General features: G+C 39.9%; 1 protein-coding gene across 3 annotated transcripts in view; it reads left to right on the top strand.

Annotated features, from left to right (window-relative positions):
- The window catches only part of ST18 (ST18, C2H2C-type zinc finger), a 136,093-nt gene that overhangs the window by 76,516 nt on the left and 36,096 nt on the right, over window positions 1-23,481 (top strand). For 2 of the 3 annotated variants that reach the window (XM_019548002.1, XM_019547984.1), the window contains exons 7-12: window positions 1,779-1,913; window positions 3,709-3,799; window positions 6,712-6,816; window positions 8,309-8,514; window positions 12,360-12,571; window positions 22,713-22,958. In XM_019548002.1, the coding sequence (XP_019403547.1) occupies window positions 1,779-1,913; window positions 3,709-3,799; window positions 6,712-6,816; window positions 8,309-8,514; window positions 12,360-12,571; window positions 22,713-22,958 (995 nt within the window). The remainder of the gene's footprint in view (window positions 1-1,778; window positions 1,914-3,708; window positions 3,800-6,711; window positions 6,817-8,308; window positions 8,515-12,359; window positions 12,572-22,712; window positions 22,959-23,481) is intronic. The other variant, XM_019547992.1, reaches the window with a different exon arrangement.

The raw sequence follows: 23,481 nt of genomic DNA, 5'->3' as shown, positions 1-23,481 counted from the left end.
ACACCTGCCTTCATTTGCTCAGACAATCATAATTAGTTCAAGTTCAAAACCGCTTTCTTTACTGATCTTGAATACAGTCTTTTTATATGAGTCCATGGGACTATTCACAGAGTGGGATACTATGCAGTGGTGACAGAAGCTGGCCTTCCCTAATCCTAATATACCCCAATTGAATGGTTACTTTACAGTTTGGCTCACAGTAATAGCAGTCTTCCTGGGGAAAGAATCCTTAGCTAGACTTGCTGTGCTTCTCCAGCCTGCAGGCTGCTCCATACGTTTTCTGACAGTTTTTTGTTACACTACCATGCTTGGAATTCTTTCACACTCAAAATCAACAGCCCCCATTACACCTCAGACTGAACGTGTCAAGAATCCGACCAGTCATCAGCTTTTAATTTTCTATTTTGGCTCCCTTGCCAGTTAAGAAAACTTGTTACTGGTCCCAATCACAGTTTTTTCCATTCAGTTTTTTACACAACATGCCCCTGTGTATCAGATCTGTGGATTTAAAAAAAAAGAGAGAGAGAGGTCTATGTTTTAGGGCCATTCTTCATTCTTTATTTGCTTCTCTTGTAAACAGTTTCCTACAGTGAGTTCTTACTTTCCATTTGTTGTGACTCTAATAGGCTCTGTGGTCTCCTGTTGCTGTTCATTCTGTTTTCTTTCCTCCATATTTTTCTTACATAAAGGCTTGCCAGAAAATTTAACCCCTCTCTTGTCTCCGATGTTCCCATCCTTAAGCATGTTCTACTTTGCAGCTACAAGAGGGCTTTTCTCTGTGCCTGCTACAGCTGTCCCCCCTACCTCCCACAACCACTGCACACATGCACTCTCTCTCTCTCTCTCATTCACTCAGCTCCCAGCGTGGTTGGCAGCCAACAGCAAATTGATCTGAAACCAGCCACAGCAGTTTGTTTCTACATTCTGTGCATATCTCGCAAGCAAATTTTTGGATCAGATCCTTTTCTTTCTCATCCAGGCTTTTAGATTCTTTGAAATCCAGTACATTTACTTACCAGTGCTTCCTGCGGACTGTTATAACCTGGAATGTCAAAGGAAATTGGACATGTACCACAGATCCCAGCCTTTGCTTCAAATGTAGGGTGACAGTTGCAGGGCTGAGACAGTGGCCTGTGAAAGGGTATCAGTTGTTCCATGTTTTCACTCTCATTGTGGACTGATCTGCAGAGCAGTGCTGCCATGTGTACCAGAGGGAGCTGCTTGCCTAGCCTCTCATATGTGAAGTGGCATGTATTCAGTTTCCTAACAAAGGACCAACAGCCTAGAGATCTGCGATATTTAAGGAGCAGCTCCTGATTGTAATGCTTTTTTGTTTGTTTGTTTGTTTTGTCCCTCAGCTTTTATTTGGTGATCCCAGCTTCCTGGAGCCTGACATTAACAGTGGAAAAGATTGTGGCTGTTTAGATATTTCTGTCTTTATAGATCTTTCCGTTGGTTGATGCTGCCAGATTTCTGGCTTAATGGATTGTGGCTTGTGTCCTGCTTGAGGCTGTGAATAAAATAAATGGCATTGCAATCCTAAAGTCACACAGTTTAATACACCCTGGCATCTTGGGGGTGGTGGGAGCCATTGTTTAAAAAAGTAAGCATAAAATCAAGGGATGTTTAGATCATGCAGTTTCTCTGCTTAAAGGTTATGGGGGACAATTTTGCCTGAAGTATGAATGAGCTGTTTGTTATCACACTCCTAAGACCACTCAGCTGAGTGCAGGGAGAAAACCACAACCAAACAAATACCTTATGTGATTTCTCTACAGATTCACCCAGGCCTGAAAAGAGAGAAACCAAATGTCCCATCCCAGGATGTGATGGCACAGGGCATGTGACTGGGCTGTACCCCCATCACCGCAGTCTCTCAGGCTGTCCGCATAAAGTTAGAGTGCCACTAGAAAGTGAGTATCACCCTTCAGTACAGAATAGCAGCTGAATCAGGCCTCAGGTGCCAAAGTCAAGTGAGTTCATACCGGACAAGCAGTGCACACATTCAGGCCTCTATTGTAGCTAGCTCTGTGCAAGTGCATGAGACTGGGAGAGGGATCAGTAAACCTTCTCTGTCCCTCCTGTGCCCTGTATGGAACCTAGTTGTGAACTAGTCCTTGCATTTTAATGGAGCTCAAGCCTGGTTAAGATTAACACCACTAGTGGCACTCAACTCCCCAGGAGACGGGGAGGAGTAAGGTCATTGCTAAAAACTGGACAGGAGACCTGGGCTGCATGTGTTACAGCTTGTTAAATCCCTTGCTGTTTCTTCTCCCTGATCTTCTACAGGGGTACAATGCTACTAATGGGAAATGAGCCTCTCTGCCCCTATTGGAAGGCTACAGTTTCACCCCAACTAAGGTTGTTGTTTTCCCAGTTCTTGTAATTAGAGACCCAGGCATACACACTCGCTTGTCTTTCTTCTCTTCCCTGGCCCAGATAAAGAGGCTTAGCTCAATCAGCCCTAGGAGAGGGAATCCAGCACTTGCTTCACTGCATGCCTCTCCTGTATGCTTGTGTATTTTGCTAACCTATGTGTGGCCAGACCAGCCTGAATTCCCCATTTATTTATTTTTGTGCCAGTTTGATTGCATTAGTTTGTGCTATGTATGTTCTCTTGTGATTTGATACAATGATACATAATAAGCCAAACTAGAATATGAAACTATCAGTTTGAATGATCGAGACAGTCTGATTGGGTTTTGTGGCAGCTTGCTAACAGCAAATTAAAAGGATACTTGTGTTTTACCAAGGTCCTGCTCCTAATGGTAGTTCTCTTCCTTTATTTGGGGGTCAGTGGGGTGGTCTGGTACTAACCTGCATTTCTGGAAACACCAGTTGAGCTGAGAAGGCTGCTGCAATTGGAAGGCCTCCGCAACATTTACTTTTTAAAAAACAAATCTGTGTTTATTATCATCTTTCCAGTCAGCTGTCCACTGTCCTGTTGGGTGCAAAATCCTTAGCTGGTTCTTGGCTGGAGGATCTAATTGACTGAACAGTCGAAAATCAGTCTTTCTAAGGCAGAGTATACCCAAAAGAATTACACAAAACTGGCAACATACAAAGCTACTTTCTGCTTTACTATAGCATTAGGTTGTTTTGTATATGTTATACAATGGATAAAATGGCATCATAATATTTTATATGATATAGTATATGCTCAACAGGCCTGATAAAAATGATGCACCACAGGTACGTTGACCAGGGACAGGAGAAATGTACAGACAACAGGTTCTGTTCGCCATTGGTGCAGTTGTCAGGCTTTCCCTGATGTAAATGATTACCATCTGCAAACTGCAGCTTGGGGCTCAACCCATTGGTACAAAGTGTATTTAGACTTCAGTGCAGAGCAGAGAAGCGTAAGGTATGCAGTGAGTGGAGTTAAATCCTAAAGAGATATATCCAGGATAGCCATATGTCTTTCTATTCTAGCATGACAAGTAAAACGACCTGGAGTGCTTGAAAGCTTTCCTACCTACTGATACAAACCATGCAGAGTTTATTCTATAATAGAATGTGACAGCAGCATGAGTCAATCTCTGCCATCGTTTCTGAATCTGTAAATGTAATTTGGGTGAGAGGCCTCAAAATTAGGAGACAACCTATTGCATATCGCAACTGAGAATATTTCATGTCCCTAGGAATAAACTTTGATTTACATGTTACTGTTATGTACATTGTTAGCACTTATTCTTTCTTTGTATTTAGTTCTTGCCATGCATGAAAATGTTTTAAAGTGCCCAACCCCAGGATGCACGGGAAGAGGACATGTCAACAGCAATCGCAACACGCACAGAAGGTAGTTCTGATGAGATATAATCAATTCAAAATTAATATCTAGCAGAGATTAAATTGCCATGTACATTTAGAATGCTACATTATGAACAATATAATACACTACAAACTCATCGTGGCCACAAGGGAAGCCCACATTATTTATAATTAAATAATTACTCTAATTAAATGTGTTATATTTTAATCTTAGTAGTGTTTCAAAAATATCTCATTTGCTAAGTATAGCAAATTATATTCATCCTGTTTTGCAGGTGAGATTTCAAACTCTAGTTATACAACAAAGCACAAATGAAGCATTATCTTCAAATGAAACATTAACAGACAAATACCCATTATTGTTATTATGAGACATCCCAACAAAAATTAGCATTCCATTGTACTGCACACATATGTAGGGCTGTACACATAAATACTGGCATAATTTTCTGATGGATAATACCCTTTTTGCCTCTTCTTTTCCATGTGAAAATTTCCCTTTGGGGGAAAAAAACAAACTTGTAATGGGAATATGGCTAAATTGTGGCTCCCACACTTCCCAGGTGGAACTCTCTTGTCAATTATACATTCTGGCTAGGTACCAATATTCAAAAAGCCCAAAGTGGAATTGATCAAAGTTAGGTGGTTTTCTTTAAGTGGCATAGTTTAGATCAGTACTGAACAGAACATATGTTCACTTTTTTGGGGAGAGGGAAGCGGGGGGCTAATCTGAGACCAGGTTCCACCATTTTTAGACTTCTGTTTTGTTACAGGTATAGACTGGTTTCCAATCACTTATACTGGTAAAAGTGTAATGTCTGTACCTGGCTTCTGCCTACAGAGGTGGTGAGTCATGTTAGTCTGAAGTCAGGCAGAAGGTGAAGTAGGGTAATACCACAGGGCATTTATACATGTGCTCCAGGAGTGGGGGGGAGGGGGTCTTTAATTAGAGTGGCTCCAAGAGCCACTCTATTTAAAACACCTGAAGCATCATGAGTATCAGTGTCTCTGTGCTGAAAAGTGCGGCAGGGGCACTTTAACTAAAGCTCATTAATTAAAGCTCATTAAAGCTGCCACCCATGTTCAGCACAGGGACCCTTATACACGCGATCCTGGAGTCTACTGGAGTGCAGTAATTATCATGCTCCAGCAGACTTGATTAATTGAGTCTGCTCCGACACATTAATTACAGCGCATTGGAGCAGCCTCGCTGCATGTGTATTGGCACCCATAGAGACTAACTGGCTCAGAGAGGCATGAGCTTTCATAGACAATAGCTTGCTTTGACACATGCTATGATTTACAGCATCTGACAAAGGTAGGTTTCTGCCTAAAAATATTCATGTTTCTCTTAGCCAGTTTGTCTCTAAGGTGCCACCCTTCCCTACCCTTTGCCTTCAGGGAGAGAGTAGAATATTAACAAAAGCTGACTAGGGTATCAGCAGTGTGGCCATAGCTAGGTTGCGGGTGAGATGGAGAGGGTAAGCACTCTGCGCAGACATCTTCATGAGAAGCTACATCACCGTAGCGATGAGCTCATCACTACGGCAACATACTGCTGGCAGGCACAAACCATGATACTGCAGATACTGCATAGTAGCAATGAGCTAGTGCCCAATAGCTCATGGCTACTACAGTGTAGGGTCAGACACTACCCATGCAGTACAAGGACTGTGCAGTACCAGTGGTTACTATGCAGTCACGTGCACAAGTAGACGCACCCTGTCTCTAGTAAACTGACTCTATAACCTCAATAACGGTCTTGGCCAGTTGTACTTATTGGCAAGCCAAAGAATTCCATTTGAGTCCTTCTGAACCTGAAGTTTTCTAGAAATGGTGTCCCACAAAAAAAACGGTTTTGTATTTTGTTTTATTTTGAGATAGAAAAAAAAAATTAAACTTTTTTTTGTGAAAATGTATTCCTGTTTTATCTCCATCTCTGAGCTGCAATTTTGTTGTTTTTGTAGTTATACAGTTGCACATAGTGGCCCTAATTATGGATCAGATCCCATTATGTTAGGCATACATAGTACAAAGAATTAAACAAATATTTCTACCTCAGAGATATCCTTTATATTGTGACAAAAGGAATAGGTAGATAAACAGCTAATAAGAGGCCAACAAAATAAAGGCTTTGGTTCATTTTCTTGTTTGAAGCCCCATTTTCAGCACTTACATTTTACATCAACTATATCATAAGTAGTCCTGTTAATATATAATTTAGAAGCTGAAATGCATTTATGTTGGAAATCAGGACTGAAGTGAAAATATAATCTGATGACAGGATACATCTATATTTCACAGCTATTTCCAGACATCTTTCTAAATTTGTCCCCAGTTCTATTACCCTATTTCTGCAGTAGAGTTTATACCATAATTCATGTAGCATTGATAATGAAATAGACTTACTTAGTTAAAAATGAACCAGAGGCTTACTTGGTGCTAATCCTCTAATATAAACAACATAAAATGTTTACTCCAATTCAACTTCCAAATAATTTACCCGAGTAACTGATTTGACATCTGCTCCATCACTGTACAATGGGATAAACCCCAATTTCTTACTGAACATCAGTGGTCATTTCTCATCTGTATGGTTGTCATAGGATAACTGGATCCTTGTAGTATTTCTATCCATATGTTCTCTGTAAAAAATTGGTTAGATCCAAGAAAGAGGTCCTAAGAACACATACTGCAATCATAGCCTTCCCCATGATTTAAGTAGTGTGAAACACTCCTGCATCCAAATGAATTTCACCCTTTAGTGTTCTTCACTTTTCCCTTAATATGTTTTGCGTATTCTTCCTGTGCATTCTTAAAGTTGCCATATTTCACCTAGGAGGGGGATGCAACAGTGGTGGGTGAAATTCCTGCAGTTCTTTGGGGTCATTTAGGGATGAAATGTATGCTTATATTATTTGAACACTTTTTTTTAATTAGTCTTTCAGGTTGTCCAATTGCTGCAGCTGAAAAGTTAGCAATGTCCCAGGACAAAAATCAACATGATTCTGCTAAAACTACACAGTGCCATGATCAGACTCACAGGTAAGAGTTTTGCATGAGTTTATACCATAATTCATGTAACAATACAAGTATTTCTGTACTATTTACTTTGGGGTTTTCCATTCATTACAACTTCTGACTACTGTGATAGACTAGTTCTTGAAGACTGTTAAGTGAAGATGGTTTGTAGTTAGCTTGATTATGTCTTGGGATTACCAAAGGATACTCTGCAGGTTCTTGTGTTTGGCTGACATGTAAATACTCCTGAAGTGTTCTTAAAAGATGAGTAGCAAAATCTAGATATTACTTTAACATACAGTAGGTTACCAGTGGCTCTATTATTAACCAACTTCCCTATTTTGATTCAACTGGGGTCACTTTTTAATACTTGTCCCTCTAATATAATGTTTTGGCCAGTGACAATTGTTTAAAAATCTTGTCTCCTGATCTCGTCTCATCCTATTACCTAATAGGTAACATATTACCTAAACTAGGATTCTACGTTGTGATTCTCTGCAAAGGATTTTCCTGGCAGCCCCAATAACACTAACTGAGTAGTGTTGCAGGACATTTAAGGGGTATATGCTTAAATGTTTTCTGCTATTATGGATTTATGACAGAGACCTTGAGTCCTTTTACTTCAAGTTTCTCTGTTTAATCAGTTTAATTTTTTTATACAACAAAACCAGGAAAAGTATTAAAAGAAATCTTAAGTAAAACTGCTTATTGAAATGGTATTTTTCTGAGAGTTGTAGTGACCCTGTAGACCTGCATAATTTGCACATCATTGGCACTAGCACCATCACGGCCTATTATATTCAAGCCTATTTGGGGACGCTTTAATTTGTGGATTATTGACATGATCAGCTATAATGGCTACTTCTGAACCATTACAGAATATTGAATCCATGTGTCTGCCAAATGCACGTGCCTTAACTCTATGTATACAAAGTCTTTAGGAAATTACAGAAGACAAGTAGTTATTGAAGAATAGCTAAATAGAGTAACACGTTGTAAATAATTCCTTTCTCCCAAATAGCAGAAGCAATTATTTTTGGACCATATGATGTCAAATTTGTGTTACATTTGTTCAGATGGATTGTTGCTAGTGTGATAAGAATAGTGATCCACAGAACTCCAAGTCCCTGATGACTCATGACCAAAAGACCAAACACAATCCTACCCATTTTTTAAAGGAAGGAAATGACGTCCTCAGTTAGTGACCTTTAAGTAGATTTGTAAATATTTAAGATAGTTTGCTGCATTACTCGAGAATACTTTTTTTTTGAAGGGTTTCAACCTTAAGTCCTTCAATTGGTAATCATTTGTAGTATTACCTAATAAAGCACTGCCCACCTAAAAGTTGCTTGTTATAATTGTCTTGTATATCCCTCAAAATAGGTTTTCTGATGCTTCCTGGTATCCCTTTTTTGGAGTGCTATCCCTGCTGTATCCCAACAAGGTAGTGAAAAAGATATTCTTATCGTTCACCCTTTCTGTTTTTGTCATTTCCCCCCCCTCACTCTCTCTGCAGTGCAAACTTAACAAAGCAGCTTGAGGTATCTCCATATAATTACAGAACTGCACAGCCAGTCACCTCTTCCAGAGCCACTGTGACAAAAGAACAAGAGAAGTTTGGGAAAGTACCATTTGATTATGCCAGCTTTGATGCACAAGTCTTTGGCAAACGCACAATAGCACCAGCAGTGCAAGGACGAAAAGCACCACAGTTCCTTGAATGTGAGCATGTAATTCCATTGATTCTTGAACAACAGACAAAAATACCATTTGTTATTATTCCATTGTTTCATTTTTTTTTAACCTTCAAGGATACAAAAAAGTACAACAGTCTGTGCTGAAAATGAGCCAACATGATTTTTAAAATCTATTTATTTATTTTGGTTTTAAAAGCAGCGGTGAGAAAGGGAAGGCTTCACTTGTCACCCTCTCATTGAAACAGATTGTGATACCTTCATCAGATACCATTTCACCATGAGTAATCACACTGAAATCAGTGGGTTTGTCTACTGTGCACAGTGCAGTTCAGTGGTGAAATATCTGAGCTCTTTAAAGGAGCTAGTTTAGGCACAGAGCTCCCTGCTGAATAGTAACCTTGTGAGAATTAATGTGACTATACTGCTTCTAGTACCAAAGCTGTCTGGGGCTTCCTTGCACTACATTGCATTTGAAGAGCAGATATGTCCAGTAAGTCAGATTCTTAACATCACAGAGATCAGGAAAGTTGCACCAATTTGAACTAGCACAGATCTGTCCCAACAGGGACTATTGAAGGAGTAAACTGCTAATGTGCTATTAAGACGATTGAATAAACTCTGGGGCAGTTTGCACCAGAGTTTATTGCTTCTTGGGCATGCTGTTAGCACATCCACCCAAAACCACAGCATGTTGAGCTGGGACGGAGCATCTCCAGCTGGCAAGGGGCTCCAGGGGTCAGCCTGCCAAACTGGGACAGCTCCAACCCACTCAACATGCTGCAGAGGGGCTGGCTGGGGTGCAAGCGTGTGTCAGTGCAGGGCTAGCCAGGGGACAACCTCTGCACTGAGGCACCCATGTGCCCCAACCAGCCCCATCAGCACCTACACGTGTGTTGCAGCAGAGTAAATAATTCCGTCATAGAATAGTACTTGTATTTGGAAGTACTACCCTGTGGCAGAGTTAGTTTACTCCATCCTAACAGCACTGCACATGTAGATAGTGACATTTTACTGTAGAGCTAATTAGGCAGCTCTGCAGTAAACATCTAGCATAGACGTGCCCAGTGTGAGTAAGGTATCACAATCTGCATACTATCATTATAATAGTTAAAGATCCTTTTCAGTACAGGCTCTCTGTACCTAACTGGTGAGCTGCTGCTATTAACACTGCTGTGTCCATAATTATTTCATTATAGGCAAAATTTCCCCAAAAGATTCTACTACTGGGCAGGTAATGGATACATGTGAAGATTGTTTCATTCATGTTGTTGTAGGGCTTAAGGGAAGGTAGCTCCAAAGCAATGTCACTAAAAGTGTTTCTTTATTTTGAATGTGTTTATTGTCATTACAATTTAACTAAAAAACTAAAGAGGAAAAAAAATACTGCCTAGTGTTACACATCCCACCCAACCCCATGTAAGAAAGGATGGTTACAGTTAAGGTGAACAGAAAAGCTGCAATTTACAAGAGCACTGTACTTAGGCTTTCAGATTATGAACACGTTGTATATATGACTGTGTATTAGGACCGTATTTACAGAAGCCTAGTTCGGCCTATGTAATAGACACGTGTGAATACAAACAGATGCATGTAATTCCTGATATTGTTTGTCAGACCGGAAGTGCTCTTTTAGTTCTTTATTTGCACATATGCATTTCTATTTCAAATGTTCATTTTAAACACTTACAATTGAAATGCTTGCCTATATCTGTAACTAAATACCTACTACATTTTCAATATAACATTTAAATTATAATTAAAGTTCCTAATATGTCATTGTTCACATTATATTCTGCTGTTACACTGAAAAGATGAAAACATGAGAGTTGATGAGTAAGCTAAATATCAAGATGGAAAGGGTCAGCAATAAAAAAGCGATGGTATAGAGGTTTGTTCAGTAGCCTTAGTTAATAAGAATCAACAAATTAATCAATAATATTGTGGGGGTTGCATACATAAATTTGACCAATCTATGTAAGGCACATAGTCACTTGATAGTCGATTTCTTGTCAGCATTTTAAGTGGATAATGCAATAAGTCCCTTTAGTGAAACTCTTGTTTGAATAGGTTCTGTGAGTAAATTCAGCTAAACTAGCTGCTAAGAAGCACAGACTTGGTCACCTGATTTGGCTCAAACTCCAATTTTTCAGTAGAGCAAGTGACTTCCCTGGAATGCTTCCTAATTTGCACAGATGAAAGGAAGAGCAGAATCAGACTCCCAGTCTCGGGTTTATTGAGATAGGTTTAATATTTAGATTCAGTCAGTGTAAAGAACAAATTCTGGTTTTCTCTGGATGGCATTACATTTAGATCTGACTTTACCAGCTTGATCAAATCATTCCTGATAATGGAGAAGTTTGGATATTGTCCTGAGTTTTATGTAGCACCCTAACACTTAGAATGAACCAACTCAAAATCCTAGATGCAAAGAAAGCCCTACTTTTGAGGCCCCAGACCCTTCTCTGACACAAGTTTCTGTGCTGTAATATTTCCAGCGTGTTCTTTTTATATATATATATATATAAGCAGTTTTGATTGTATTCAGTTGTTCTACTTCTTGCTTGAGCTCTAAGTATTTATTAATTTGTTTGCAATAGGGTTGAAAATTGTTTCCTTTCTAACCTGCCTTCATAAATCATTTTGAGAGCTCTACAGATGAACGAAATCATTATTATTTATCAAGTTCTGAGTTCATGGTTCTGTGTTTCCACTGCCACAGTTGATGACATCTCAAACTCCTAACACAGGGCAAAGAAGGCTCCTCTCTACTCTACTTTAGAGTAGATCATAGTGATGGAGAAGAAACACAGAACCATGTTTGACAGGTAAAAGCTTTTCTGTTCACCTTTAAGGTAGTTCTTCATTCTTGACTGACATCATCATGTCTATTATGTATGTAATATTCCAGGAAGTCTCAACTGTATTAAACACAACAAGGTAAGTTAATATCATCCTAACTCTATATGTTTTTGGTGGGTTTTTTTACATTTTAAGTCTAAAACTGAATATTAGTGTTATAGTGGTCTAATAATATTACAGCTATATGGATCAGGACATACGCAAGAGGCAAAGATTTTTGTGGGTGATATGTTTTATTGAACCAACTGCATTGTCAAGATAGACCAGACAAGTTTTTAAATGAAATGCATTCTTCTTCAGGTCACTCTGAAGAAGAATGCCCAGTATTCAAAAGCTTATCTAAGCATATCCCAGCTATGCAGTTGGTCCAATAAAAGATTCTCACACCTAAATGTTGGGATTTTTCATGAAATATAGTAGTAAAAGTTCCCAAGGTATCATATTTTTACTGAACAGCCCTGGCTTTCCCAAGAGCCAGGCCTTGCACACCTTACTTAGGTAATAGTTGGGTATACTAAGACTACCCATTCGGTAAGGTTGGCAGGTTTTGGTGTAAATGTTGTTTCTACACAAGTGTTGACTGTACAAATCAATCTTTATTTTTATACAATAGTGCTCGAAAGAATCCCTTATGAAGGTCATTCATGAAGATTGCAAGCATTTCTGCCCCACAGTGGTCATGGGGTCAAATCTCAATGTCTTCTCATTTTTATTAGGTTCTTACTCAAGCAGCATTGCCATTGGCTGAATAAGAAGTGAAACCTCAGCAAATGGCTCAGGGTTTATTCCTTGGATATTTTTATTGGAAAACTGTAAATAAAGGCATTTTTCTTCTAAAAATCAAAAAAATCAATTCCTGAAACTACGTTTACAGCACTCCTCAGTACCAGTAGACTGTTTTTAAGTTACTCTTTACATGTTTTAATATGCAAAATTATGATCTGAAAAACAAATCTAGCTATGAGGAAAAATCACATACATGCAATTGCTAATCAAATCTCTCTTCAACAGCAAAGCATTTTTCAAATCCAGTGAAATTTTCTAATCGACTGCCTAGTGCTAGCGCCCACACACAGAGCCCTTGCCATGCCAACTCTTATAGCTACGGTCAATGTAGTGAAGACACCCACATAGCAGCAGCTGCTGCTATCCTGAACCTTTCCACCCGCTGCAGGGAAGCAGCAGAGATCCTCTCCAACAAACCACAGAGTCTGTCTGCCAAGGTAGGGTAGTCCAAGAACCTGGAGGGTATGCAAGCTACCGAACTGTGTGAATAAACTGTCTTTCATGTTAGTGGCTGCATTAAATCCCAAAAAAGGAGGCCTCTGTTTGCATGCTCTTTTGAAAAGAGGCAGAGAAAAATTAGTACTGTACTGACTGGTTTGGGTGTGTGGGGGGTGGAATTTCAAGAATTACCTTGTGACTGTCTCGTTAACTGGTCTCATATAAAGCGAAGGACAAGTGGGGGAGGAAAATTGAAACCCAGTAGCAGTATTTGGTGGGTAATGGACCTAGACCTATTAAAATATGGGGGGAGCGGGTGGTTACTTTGAAGCCTGTTGCACACAACCACTCAAAATATTAATAAAAAATCATTTGATTAACAAAGGTAAGGTTTTTAATAATGGTAGACTGTATTTGTTGGGTCTAAGTCTGATCTGATTTAAAGTGGAGTAGGATCCACTGATTTCAGTGGAATTAGTTGCACTGTGTAAACAAGAGGAGAACAAAGCCTGTTTTGTTTGGTAGACAATTTGAGTAAATCTCTTAAGATGGAAAACTGCTTACTAAGAGTAGTTCCTTATGTAGGTATCATTTGAATCATGTTTTAATACAATATTCCTTGCTTTTTGTTGTAGTTGTGAGTTAGTAGTCTTATTATCTACAATATTACATAGTACTACATAACTCATGCATGCAAATAGGAAGACACATTAATGTGACCCATTGGTAGTGGCAGTAGTAGTAGAAGTACTGTTATGTTTTTTATTACTTGTATTGCAATAGCGCCCAGACATGTCTGGACCATGCTCTAATTTCAGTAGAATTTGTACAAACTCTACAAAACATTAAAAGGAGTAACACATTGGTGTGCCAGGGGATGGATAGATTGATTGGTTTGTCTGACTTTCAATAATATTCTAATACTTCCCCTGCTATACTCTGGAAGCATGAGTCTCAGTCTAGCTTGAAATAGTTTCCACAGCTGTTGAACTACAAAGTTCAATGGACTTCCTATGCGCCACAGTCACAGAGGCTAATTGTCATTCTTTGTAGGAAATCCCATCTTTCAGCAGCTGTGTAACACCTCATTAGGTATTCCAAGCCTTGCGCTTCTGCAGAGTGGGTTCTCCTACTTTGCTGAGTCTGATTTCCATTTGTGATGGCCAGGTTCTTCAAACTGATATTGGGAGACTACTAACCAGACATTCCAATGCTGAACCATGTTCGCCTATGCATCACTCAGCACAGAGAAGGATGTTATCAGAGTGCAGAGGTTTTTAGTGTGTTCTTTCCTAGTTGACAGCTCCATTCCTGACATCAGCCATATAGAGCTTCTTACATCAGACTTGAATAGAGGCTTCTTTTATCATTAAGAGGGAGATTGATGCCAGTGGTTCAATAAATTGCTGCTGCAGCCTTTGGCTGACCTCAGCAACAGACCTTTCTTGCCAGAGAAGAGCAATAAAGGGACTAGGCATAACCCAAAGATTTCTACTCTGTACCTGCTTCACATTTGCCAAATCATGGAAGGTTTGAGTGGAGATGAACATAATAGTAACGATACTCAGACACACTTGGGGCTCATAGCTTATTCCTTTCTCACAGTCAGGAATACAGCCTAAAAGAATATCACCTGCATACCTTGTCATCCGCCTGCATCTACTTTTGCCAAACTTTCAGGAGGCACAGTGACAACCCAGTGCTACAGAACATCTGACAGAAGAAACAGAATTAGCTTCTGGCTAGAGCAGAGGCCAGTAAGCCCCAAACAGGCTCCATGGCCAAAATCACACAAAATCTTTTTTTATTTGGCTTTGGCTAGTTATTACTTTAAACAAATGGGGTCTTACAGGAATCTGTAGTAAACAGAATCACTTGGAGGCTATCCTAGAGAAGTATTCTTTTTTAAAATGCAGCAAAGCAAGAATATATTTGTTTGTTGCTTTATTTGAATTTTTGTGGCTGATATTTGCTAAGTGAACATTAAATCACATGAACATCATATATATATATATATATTTAAATGATCAAAAAGGTCCTGAATATTTTATTGACTGTATGCTGCAGTTGTAGACAAACAGAAGCAGATTAATTTGACTATACTGTTAATAACTTCTTTTCTTCTATTCTCAATAACATGAACAGGCATCATGCCGATAAATACTTACATGGAGTGGCCTAACTTGGAGCTATGTAGTAGTAGGTCTCTCAGCCTTTCCCTCACATCTCATCCCTTTGTCAAAGGAAAATTAAGCAGTGCAGATGTCACCACAGCAGATCAAAGCTCTGTAACTTGCAAGGGTGTTGACCCCCTATGTGGGCTTCAGCTGTCCCCCCACCATTGCACAGCAGAAGGAAGAGGTGGAATGAGGAATAGACGGACTTGTACTGCTTCAGCTGCATACATAGGTTGGTAGAGGCAGCAGCAGGGTTTCCTCCGGAAGCACAGCTGAAACTGTCAAATCTGTAAAATACTTCTTTTACAAAAGTATTTTCTGATGTGACTCTGTGAAATATTTCATCTGCAAATTTTGCATCTTTATTTAAAAAATGTTGTTTGTTTCTTAGTAACCATTTGACCCATGGCTTTGAAAATGGATCTTCTTTTCCCCCTAAAAATACATAATATAGAAGTGAAAAAGGTACATTTATTGGCAGATAAAGCAAGATTTTTTTCTTCCATGAGTTTGGTATATTTGCAACTATCCAAAATAATCTTCCCAGGTTTCTAAGTTTCAGGCTGAAAGGAAGGAAGCCAGGCTGAGCAGAATAAGGTGGGAAGAAAATCACGTTATATATTTAGCACAGCTGTTGGCCAGAAAAAATGGCAGTGACAGTGGATGCCCAGTGTTGATCTACCATATATAACTATAAAAAAATGTCTTGTAATGGACTTGGATTACATTTAGTCCAAATTAAATTGGATCCCAAGCTCCCTCAGTTAATTTGCAACCAATTGCATACAAAATGTCGTGGCTGCTATTGAAACCTTTACAACATTTTTTTTTTTAAATAAGTAGAGTTACTGCTACGTGCTCCAAGGTGGAAGTGAGCTTGTAGATCTTTTCAGATGCCAGGAATTCTGTTTAACTGGGCCCCTGAAATGTAGTAATTGGCTAATTGATTCAGACACCGTTCTCAACTCAACCAAGAGTGTCAAGCACTGAATCACAGCCTCTCAGCCTAATTGTCTGTCTACAGGGCCCAAACCACCTCCTCCTGAAACCAGTGGATGGACTCCTGGAGAAGGTGGATCAGCCCATTGTGCCTAGCATAGAATAAGTGCATGTACCAGAACCCATCAGAGATTTTTTTTTTCACAGCCGTCATCTCCATCACTACTTGCAGAGGTAGAAGCAAGCAGTACAGTCTATCTTTATCCTCAGAGCTGCGGCTTGCCAAGCATTCTGTTTAATGTTTTGGTGTTTTTCCCACCTGTTTAGACAAAATGGCATATGCGCAATGTGCCTTAAAAGAAAACAAAAAATGACACTTGCTTGAAATGTTTGAAGTTCAAATTCTGTTTTTGAACAAAACCTGAAAACACAAATTATGTCATCTCTCTCTTCTTGGATGTTGATGATGATAACGATGATGATGACTGCATCAGTTCCGAGTACACTGAAGTTGAAATTCAGGCTGGTCACCAAACAAGGCCCTACCCCAAACATCTTCAATTAGTAATGCACAAAAAAAATCTTCCAAAAGAAGACCAGTGACTACAATGACTTCTGAAAGAAAGAAACAGAGTATCTTCAGTTATTACTCTGTTACACTTCTATGCATGTTGAAATCATCAGCATGTCCCTATTTTTACATTTTTGGTTGACAAGCTTCTCTAGACCAGATTCAAAAAGGTATTTAAGGAATGTAGGCACTCACCATACCTAAACAGTTTTGAAAATCTGTCTTTATTTGTGTCTCAAAAGTGTCAAACCGAGTACAACACCCTTATCTTGTAAATACTTCTGGACAGTCGTCTTTTTAAAGACATTCTTTTAAAAACATTTTTCTCTTCAACCTTTCAGTTTTCTTTGGTAGGGGAACTCACCAAGGAAGCTCATAGTGTGTAAGTATTTGCAGAATAGGGCCCATGTGCTTAAAGACATTATTTCAAAAAAATGAAACAACCCCTGCTCCCTCACCAAAAACCAAAAAAAACTGAGCATAAGCTTTTGAATGGAGCCATGTTAAAAATTGTGTTGACAGAAATAGTTGTTCAGCATGTACTCAAAAATTAATTTTGATTTTATAGATAGTGCTGTTCCTAAGGATTATTTTCTTTGGTAAAACTGAAAAGTATATCTAGAATTAGTAATGCTCTTTAGATCCAGACCAAACTTTTCTCAAGTGGGATTATCACAATGTAGGGGGAAAAACCATGATTTTTCTTTTTCCAAATGTTAGTACCATGTGTCATGACGGCTGCCAATCAAACTTAACTATTATAGTAGCATCCCCCTTAAGGCCTTAGTTCTGAAGTCAGATTCATTTAGGCATAATGATTTACCCTCAGTGATCCAGCTATAGAATAAAGGCTTTTCTTGTACTTATTACTCAGGGGATGCTGCAGAGTATTAAATGTACTGAGTTACCAAGTAAGCCAACAAACACAATAAAAGGGATTGTGATAACGCATCATAAAAATGTGGCACGCTGTGTCCATTTCTGTGATAGACAGTTCAGTTTTAACTGTTTAAGTACTTCATAGTATGCTAAGAAAATTTTTGGAATATATTTTATAAAATACAGGATTTCTTATAACCAGAAACCTCAGTTAAGTATATTGTCCTGTGCAGGAGCTAGAGATCTATGTTTTTTTGTGTACAAATTGTCTTATCCGTATTAGAGTAGTTTTGCTCTATCTGTTTCACTACACAGAACCTGAAGAACAAGAATTATGTTGTAGCCATTTTTCTCTCATTTTTCATTCTAAACTCCTGTTTCCAGATGCTTTAAAGACCTATGGGGGTGATTATACTGTCACTAGCATCAGAGTAAATCAGAAGTAACTTGAATTCAATTAACATGTTTCTCCTCTCGCTTGCACTGATTTTGCTCTGTTGTCTTCAATTAATTTTCTCCCAACTCAGACAAATGTAAATGAAATTAGCATTAGGCCCCACAAAGTTGTGTCAACTCAAAACTGGTGTAAATTAGGAAAGAATCAGGCATTTGAGCCCTATGTGGCCAGAAATGATGTAATGTATATACTTCAGTTGTTAGGAGAGCCCTGTATGCTAAATCATTTTGGTAGACATATTTAAAGCATGTGTTAGTATACAAAGAGGCAGAGGCCTGCTTTAGCTGTTTGTTAATTTGAATAGGAATAAGACTGGGCCTTCACTAAAAGTAAACACGGCTTTTGCCAGTGTGAACTAAGTATATTTTTTTGTGTTCATTTCATAGCTGAATTCTAACAAAACCTTTGGACATTTTAATCTTCTTAGTTCCTGTTTAAAATTAATGTGAAAATAAATATCAGGAAAATAAAGGAAAGAGAGATTTGGAGAGGAAGGCAGTAGGAGAATAGGCAAGAATATTGGAACAATCTCTCTGACCACCCTTTTTTTGCCCTGCCATTTGGAGTTTGCCGAGGATGCAGCAAAGTGATAGCTATTTTATACTGTTCTGAATAAAAAAAGCCATGCTGTAAACGTGTGATCCTACAATGGACAAAGGGGGATATTTTTCCATGACTATATTTGATTGTTGTGTGCATCTGTGAGCTCACTTAAACCCCATCTGTACACTGCTTCACAAATGCACAACCCATGCCTTTCCTTGTCAATATTAGGTGTGCGTTACCAAACCCAACTTCTATGTGAATTTTGGGAAAACACAGTAGAATCACTTGATACCCACATTAGTACATAATCTGTCCATCGATGGGGCTTCCTTGGTACAGCTCCATTCTCAAAGATGATATATGTTTCTGACAGTCTTCCATCTCCAAGTTGATTTGGGAGGGGATTTTGCTTGTTTTTACTCTTTTTTGCTCAATTTTTGTTGTTGTTGATGCCTTCAGAGTAGTTAATATTTTGTCAGTGACAGAGAATCTGCACTATTTATGGGTTTTGCACTATAAAACTACTGCAGCCCAGTCACATGGCTTCCTTTCCTAAGCCATCTGTCACAGAGGTCTGGAATTTTATGTGAATGTTGGTTGCGCAGACTTAACCCAAGTTTTTTTATTATGAAAAATGTCAGCAACTACAATATTTAGCATTTTACTTTACATTGGTCATTAAACTTGATTACTGTAGCTCTGTTTCATTGCTACAGTTACATATCAACTGTGAAGCCAAAAAACACTGAGGCAATCATAGTACAGCTATATTGTCAGATCCTGGAGAGTGCACTTGGCACCGATATAGTTAATATCTTGGATTTTTGTAACTAAGGTTTATTAATGCTGGTATAAAAATGTATTTGATATTATACAGATGGCATAAGATGTTGTGGTTACTAAGTTATTATCCAGGATAAGCTGTCCTGTCAAATTCAGGGCTTAAAACTATCACAGGAGATTAAACTATTTACTAAAAAGGGGCAGAAAGATAGAACCAAGCGTCTTAGTATGAACATATTAGAAGTGTATTTACTTCCCATAAATATTATAAAGCCATCTCTCTTTTTAAGCTGAGTGATTGAAATTGTGAACTTTGTCATACAAGAGAAACAAATAAAAGAGGTGCCTTTGAATTTCTAAATTGTGTGCAAGCAGCTGGTTTGGTAGTCCTTGGAACTAAGCTAGGGTCTTTCTTAGGCCTGTGCCTAGTAAATGGAGTGATGAATAATGATTTCACTCTACATTTCCAGCAGTGCTATGCTTCAGGGTTGGCTACCCTGCTTGAAACACTGCTGAAGAGACCTAATTTCCAGAGGGTTGGGTCCTCAGCATTTTCTGAAAATCACACATACTTAAGGTCCCTCAATTCAGGGATCCAAAATATTGAGCCATCCAAAATCAATAGTTACTTCTGAAAACGTATGCCCAAATCACTGACTACCACCTGCCGTTGCAGCCTGCCAACAGTACAGCTTGAAGAAGCTGCTTTCCTGTGTAGGAATAAAGACTAAATACCTGAAGAAGGATGCTAACTCTAAATTGTTGGATGGTCTCTCAGTGCTTATGACAGCTGGGATTCAAAACAATCTTTGGCCTACTTTAGTAAAATTATGTTAATGATGCCAGGACCCAGAGTTGAAACAGATCCCAATATAGAATTCACCATAAAGTTAATAGAAGTTGTGATTTTATTTTTATCATTGAATAAACTACCACTGAAAGTATAGTGAACAGTTTCATTGATTAAGCTTGTACCTCATTTGAGTGCAATCATACTGAGTGCAGTCATATTAAGGACTTGGACTGGAAAGGGAAGGCCACAGAGTCCAGTCTCCTTTGTCACACGCTGTCGTTAACCAAAGAATCCCCAGAATTGCCACTTGAAATCCTCACCCACAGCAGACATCAGCTAAAAACTTTGAGCCTTACCTGTGGATAATGATCTAATCTCTCAGAAGAAGGCAACAGCAACAACAAAGCCAGAAGCCAGTAGTATTCATGAAGGGGAAATAAAATCCTTCCTGGCCACAACTGGTGACCAGCAAAATCGTGAGCTATAGGGTTACCAGATGTTTTCCACAGAATAGACCTTTATATACCATACCCTACCCATATACCATACCCTAGGAGCTGCATTTGGTATGCCAAAACTCCCTGTCCTGCCATACCATCCCTTTCATAAACTTATTCAATTCAATATAGGTGCTATCAACACTGAAGCAAAATCCATTTTCTATTATATCAAATTGTAAGCTCTCTGAGTGACTGCCTCCATAGTGACACAGGATGACTATGATCCAGTTCCTGACTGGTGTCTCTGGGCACTACCGTGGTACAAATAATAATAAAGCCAGTAAAAATGGGAACATATCATTTAAAACTTTGACACACTGACTGCCTGAAAAACCACTGTTACTCTGATAATTATCACATTACTAGGGATCGTGGAGCCTGGGGCCCAACTTTACAGGCTCACCATGACCCCAGGCTCCAGTTTCACAAGCAGATTGTGGCCACCCCCACCACACCTCTAATTAGCTGGGGCAGCCAGTAGACACATGAGCTGCCACCATGCCACTGCCCCCTGGCCCGCTCTGATCCCATTCTCCACCCAGCCCTGGCCCGCACAGAGAAAAATACTCCCCCCGCCCCCAGCCCCTCCTTGGCCGTGTAGGCTTGGGGATGGGTTGCCACCATCCCATTGCCCCATGGCCAGACTCGGCTGTGCTCCTCCTGGTCCAGCCTTGTTTCTCCCAACCCCTCCCCAGCCCCACACGGGTGCAGGGATGGGCTGCTGCCACCCCACTGCCCCTTTCGCCCATCCCTGCTTCCCCCCAGTCCCATCCTCCACAACATCCACTTACCATGGATGGGCCCAGCTGGGGCTGTGGCTGCAGAGAAAAAAAAAAGCGGGGCTGGGGCTGTCTGCCCAGGCTGCAGGGCTGACAGGCTGCATGATGGCAGCCCTTTCACCCCATCGAGGGGTAGAGGCAACAGCCATCTTGGCTGCTGCCCAGGTGGGGGGGGGGGAAAGAAAAACCTTTTATTTTGACACAGAGCCCCATTTTCCCCTGCTTTGAGGGGGGGCTCCTTTTGCATAGATTTCTCTGATTTTCATGGGAAATGCCTGATTTTACATTCTCCACAAAAAGTGCAAAATCATGATTTCGGTACATCCCTACACATAGCCCTACAATACCAAGCCAAGTGTTGGCCTTTTATGGGTGGATAATTTTTGCAGCTAGACCACAAAGGTCTCTGGTCTTCCAGAGGCCCCACATGACACTTGCATCCTGTAGGCACAATCCTCTTCCATGGTTTGGCTCCATTTGACTCTAGTAACTGTGTATTAGGCAGAGATGAGTCCCCTAATTTGCCCCATCCACACATGTACAACTTTGTTCCCTGTTGTGAGAGTTATGCCTTGGTTCCACCTGCAGAAGAACTAAGGTTCATCAGAGGAAGTCGAGAATTCCCAAAAAATGAAGGGCAAACAGTTTCTAATTTCCTAAGAGAGGGTTTAGACAAGCAAAATGCTGTGGGGTTGTGGGGAAGCAGGAGGAGGAGCTATCTTGTAACTTCCTATACTGGAAGATCATAGCTCTACAGAGAACTGTACCTTATATCCTGTTTTTATGATCATACTGTGGAGGAAGAACTGAGCAATTGAAAGATACAGTGGCAGCCCCTGTACTTTCCTGCGTAGGGGTTCTTTTTAACCAAAAACAGTGGTCAAGGAACAGGTTTTCCACAGCTCCCACATACACCAGGCGGCAGAGCTCATTCTTTGCAGAAGTGAATTGATAGTATACCTCCCTATGGGATGAGGCAGCAGATGCTTATACAAACCATGTTAGGGATCTCCATAAGGAATTGCTTACAATGCCTCCAGGACCTCTCCCCATGGCTCCCATCATGCTGCTTTCAATGTGGATTTGTGCCTTAATGGCATAATCTGGCCCTAATTTTGTAATAAATCTTTTCAAAGGTGTTTTCCAAGCCAACCTCTGATTAAGACAATATGTTATTTCCATTGATGTATGAAGCCCCAGTGAAAAATTTTCTTACTGCATCTGGTTTAGCATCTTTCTTCCCTCAGCCGCTTTCCCCCCATGACACAGATGTTGTATATTTCCAGATCCTGGAGGGAAGGGGAGCAATGTAATAATAATTCTGCAGATGACCTAAGTGGTACATTAATGCTTTTAGCCGTGAATTCGGGTCAGAGTTCTCTGTAAGGGTAACAAGATCGAGAAGATTTAAAACTTTTTTTAAAAATTTAAATAAACTCCAATTTGGTCTGTATAGTTTATAGTTTAGAAGCATCATACTTAAATTCTACTTACTAGATTTAAGCTCAGAACCATAGAGAATACTATTGAGGTTATACTTAAGTCTGCCTAAGAATTAAACATTAACCGATGTAATTCGGAAAGCTGGTTTTAGATTCCGATGCATTTAAATAAAAGCATGCATTTAAATTTATCCCTTAAAAGCACCACATGGCTATTTTGCAGCAGCAAACTGTGCATTGCCTAAACATGTTTCTGTTTCCTGTTCCATATCAGGGAGCCGAGATAGAAGTGGACGAAAATGGCACTCTGGATTTAAGCATGAAAAAGAACCGAAACCAGGAGAAGACTATGACTCTAACTTCTTCCAACACAGCGCTTCCCACTCCTTCCTCTTCTCCCTTCAAAACAAGCAGCATTCTGGTAAATGCAGCCTTCTACCAGGCTCTCTGTGAACAGGAAGGCTGGGATACACCAATCAACTATAGCAAGACCTATGGCAGGAAAGAGGAAGAGAAAGAGGTATCTTTTCATCTTGTCAGTTACAGAAGTTGAAGAATCAGCACTAAGGTCCTTTAATCCCCAAATTGCCTTTAATATTGGATGCCTCCTTCCTGAGTGCTGGGCCTAAAACACAATGGTTGAGATATTTCAAAGGTGAATACTGTTGTGGAGGACGCAATGGGCACTGACAGAAGTGACATTTGTTGCATAATTGGCCCCCTGAAAGCACTCTACAGCCATGCCATGACACATGTGCACAGATGCAAAGTGCTTTAAAAGTGGCCAATCATGTGACAAATTAACCCTTACCACATGAGGGATCAGATGAAGATGCTCCACTTTGGAGCACCTTAGGGAACTTCTCTTCCCTACAATTAATTTGTGCTGAGATCCAGCTGGGCTAATGCAGCCCAACCCCACCCCTGGTGCTATCTTTAGGAAGGGAGGGGGAAGAAGGGCAGGAGAGTGAGCTGTGGGCTGGGGTTTGTTTGGTATGAGCTGGAAGGGCAGGGGATGGATTGGAGACCCCCTGCTTCATGAG

This window comes from Crocodylus porosus, unplaced genomic scaffold (genome assembly GCF_001723895.1).
Source record: "Crocodylus porosus isolate Cpor-Errol unplaced genomic scaffold, CroPor_comp1, whole genome shotgun sequence".
Classification (NCBI taxonomy): domain Eukaryota; kingdom Metazoa; phylum Chordata; order Crocodylia; family Crocodylidae; genus Crocodylus; species Crocodylus porosus.
The sequence above is the reverse complement of the archived record's forward strand: the minus strand, read 5'-3'. Positions and strand labels throughout refer to the sequence as shown.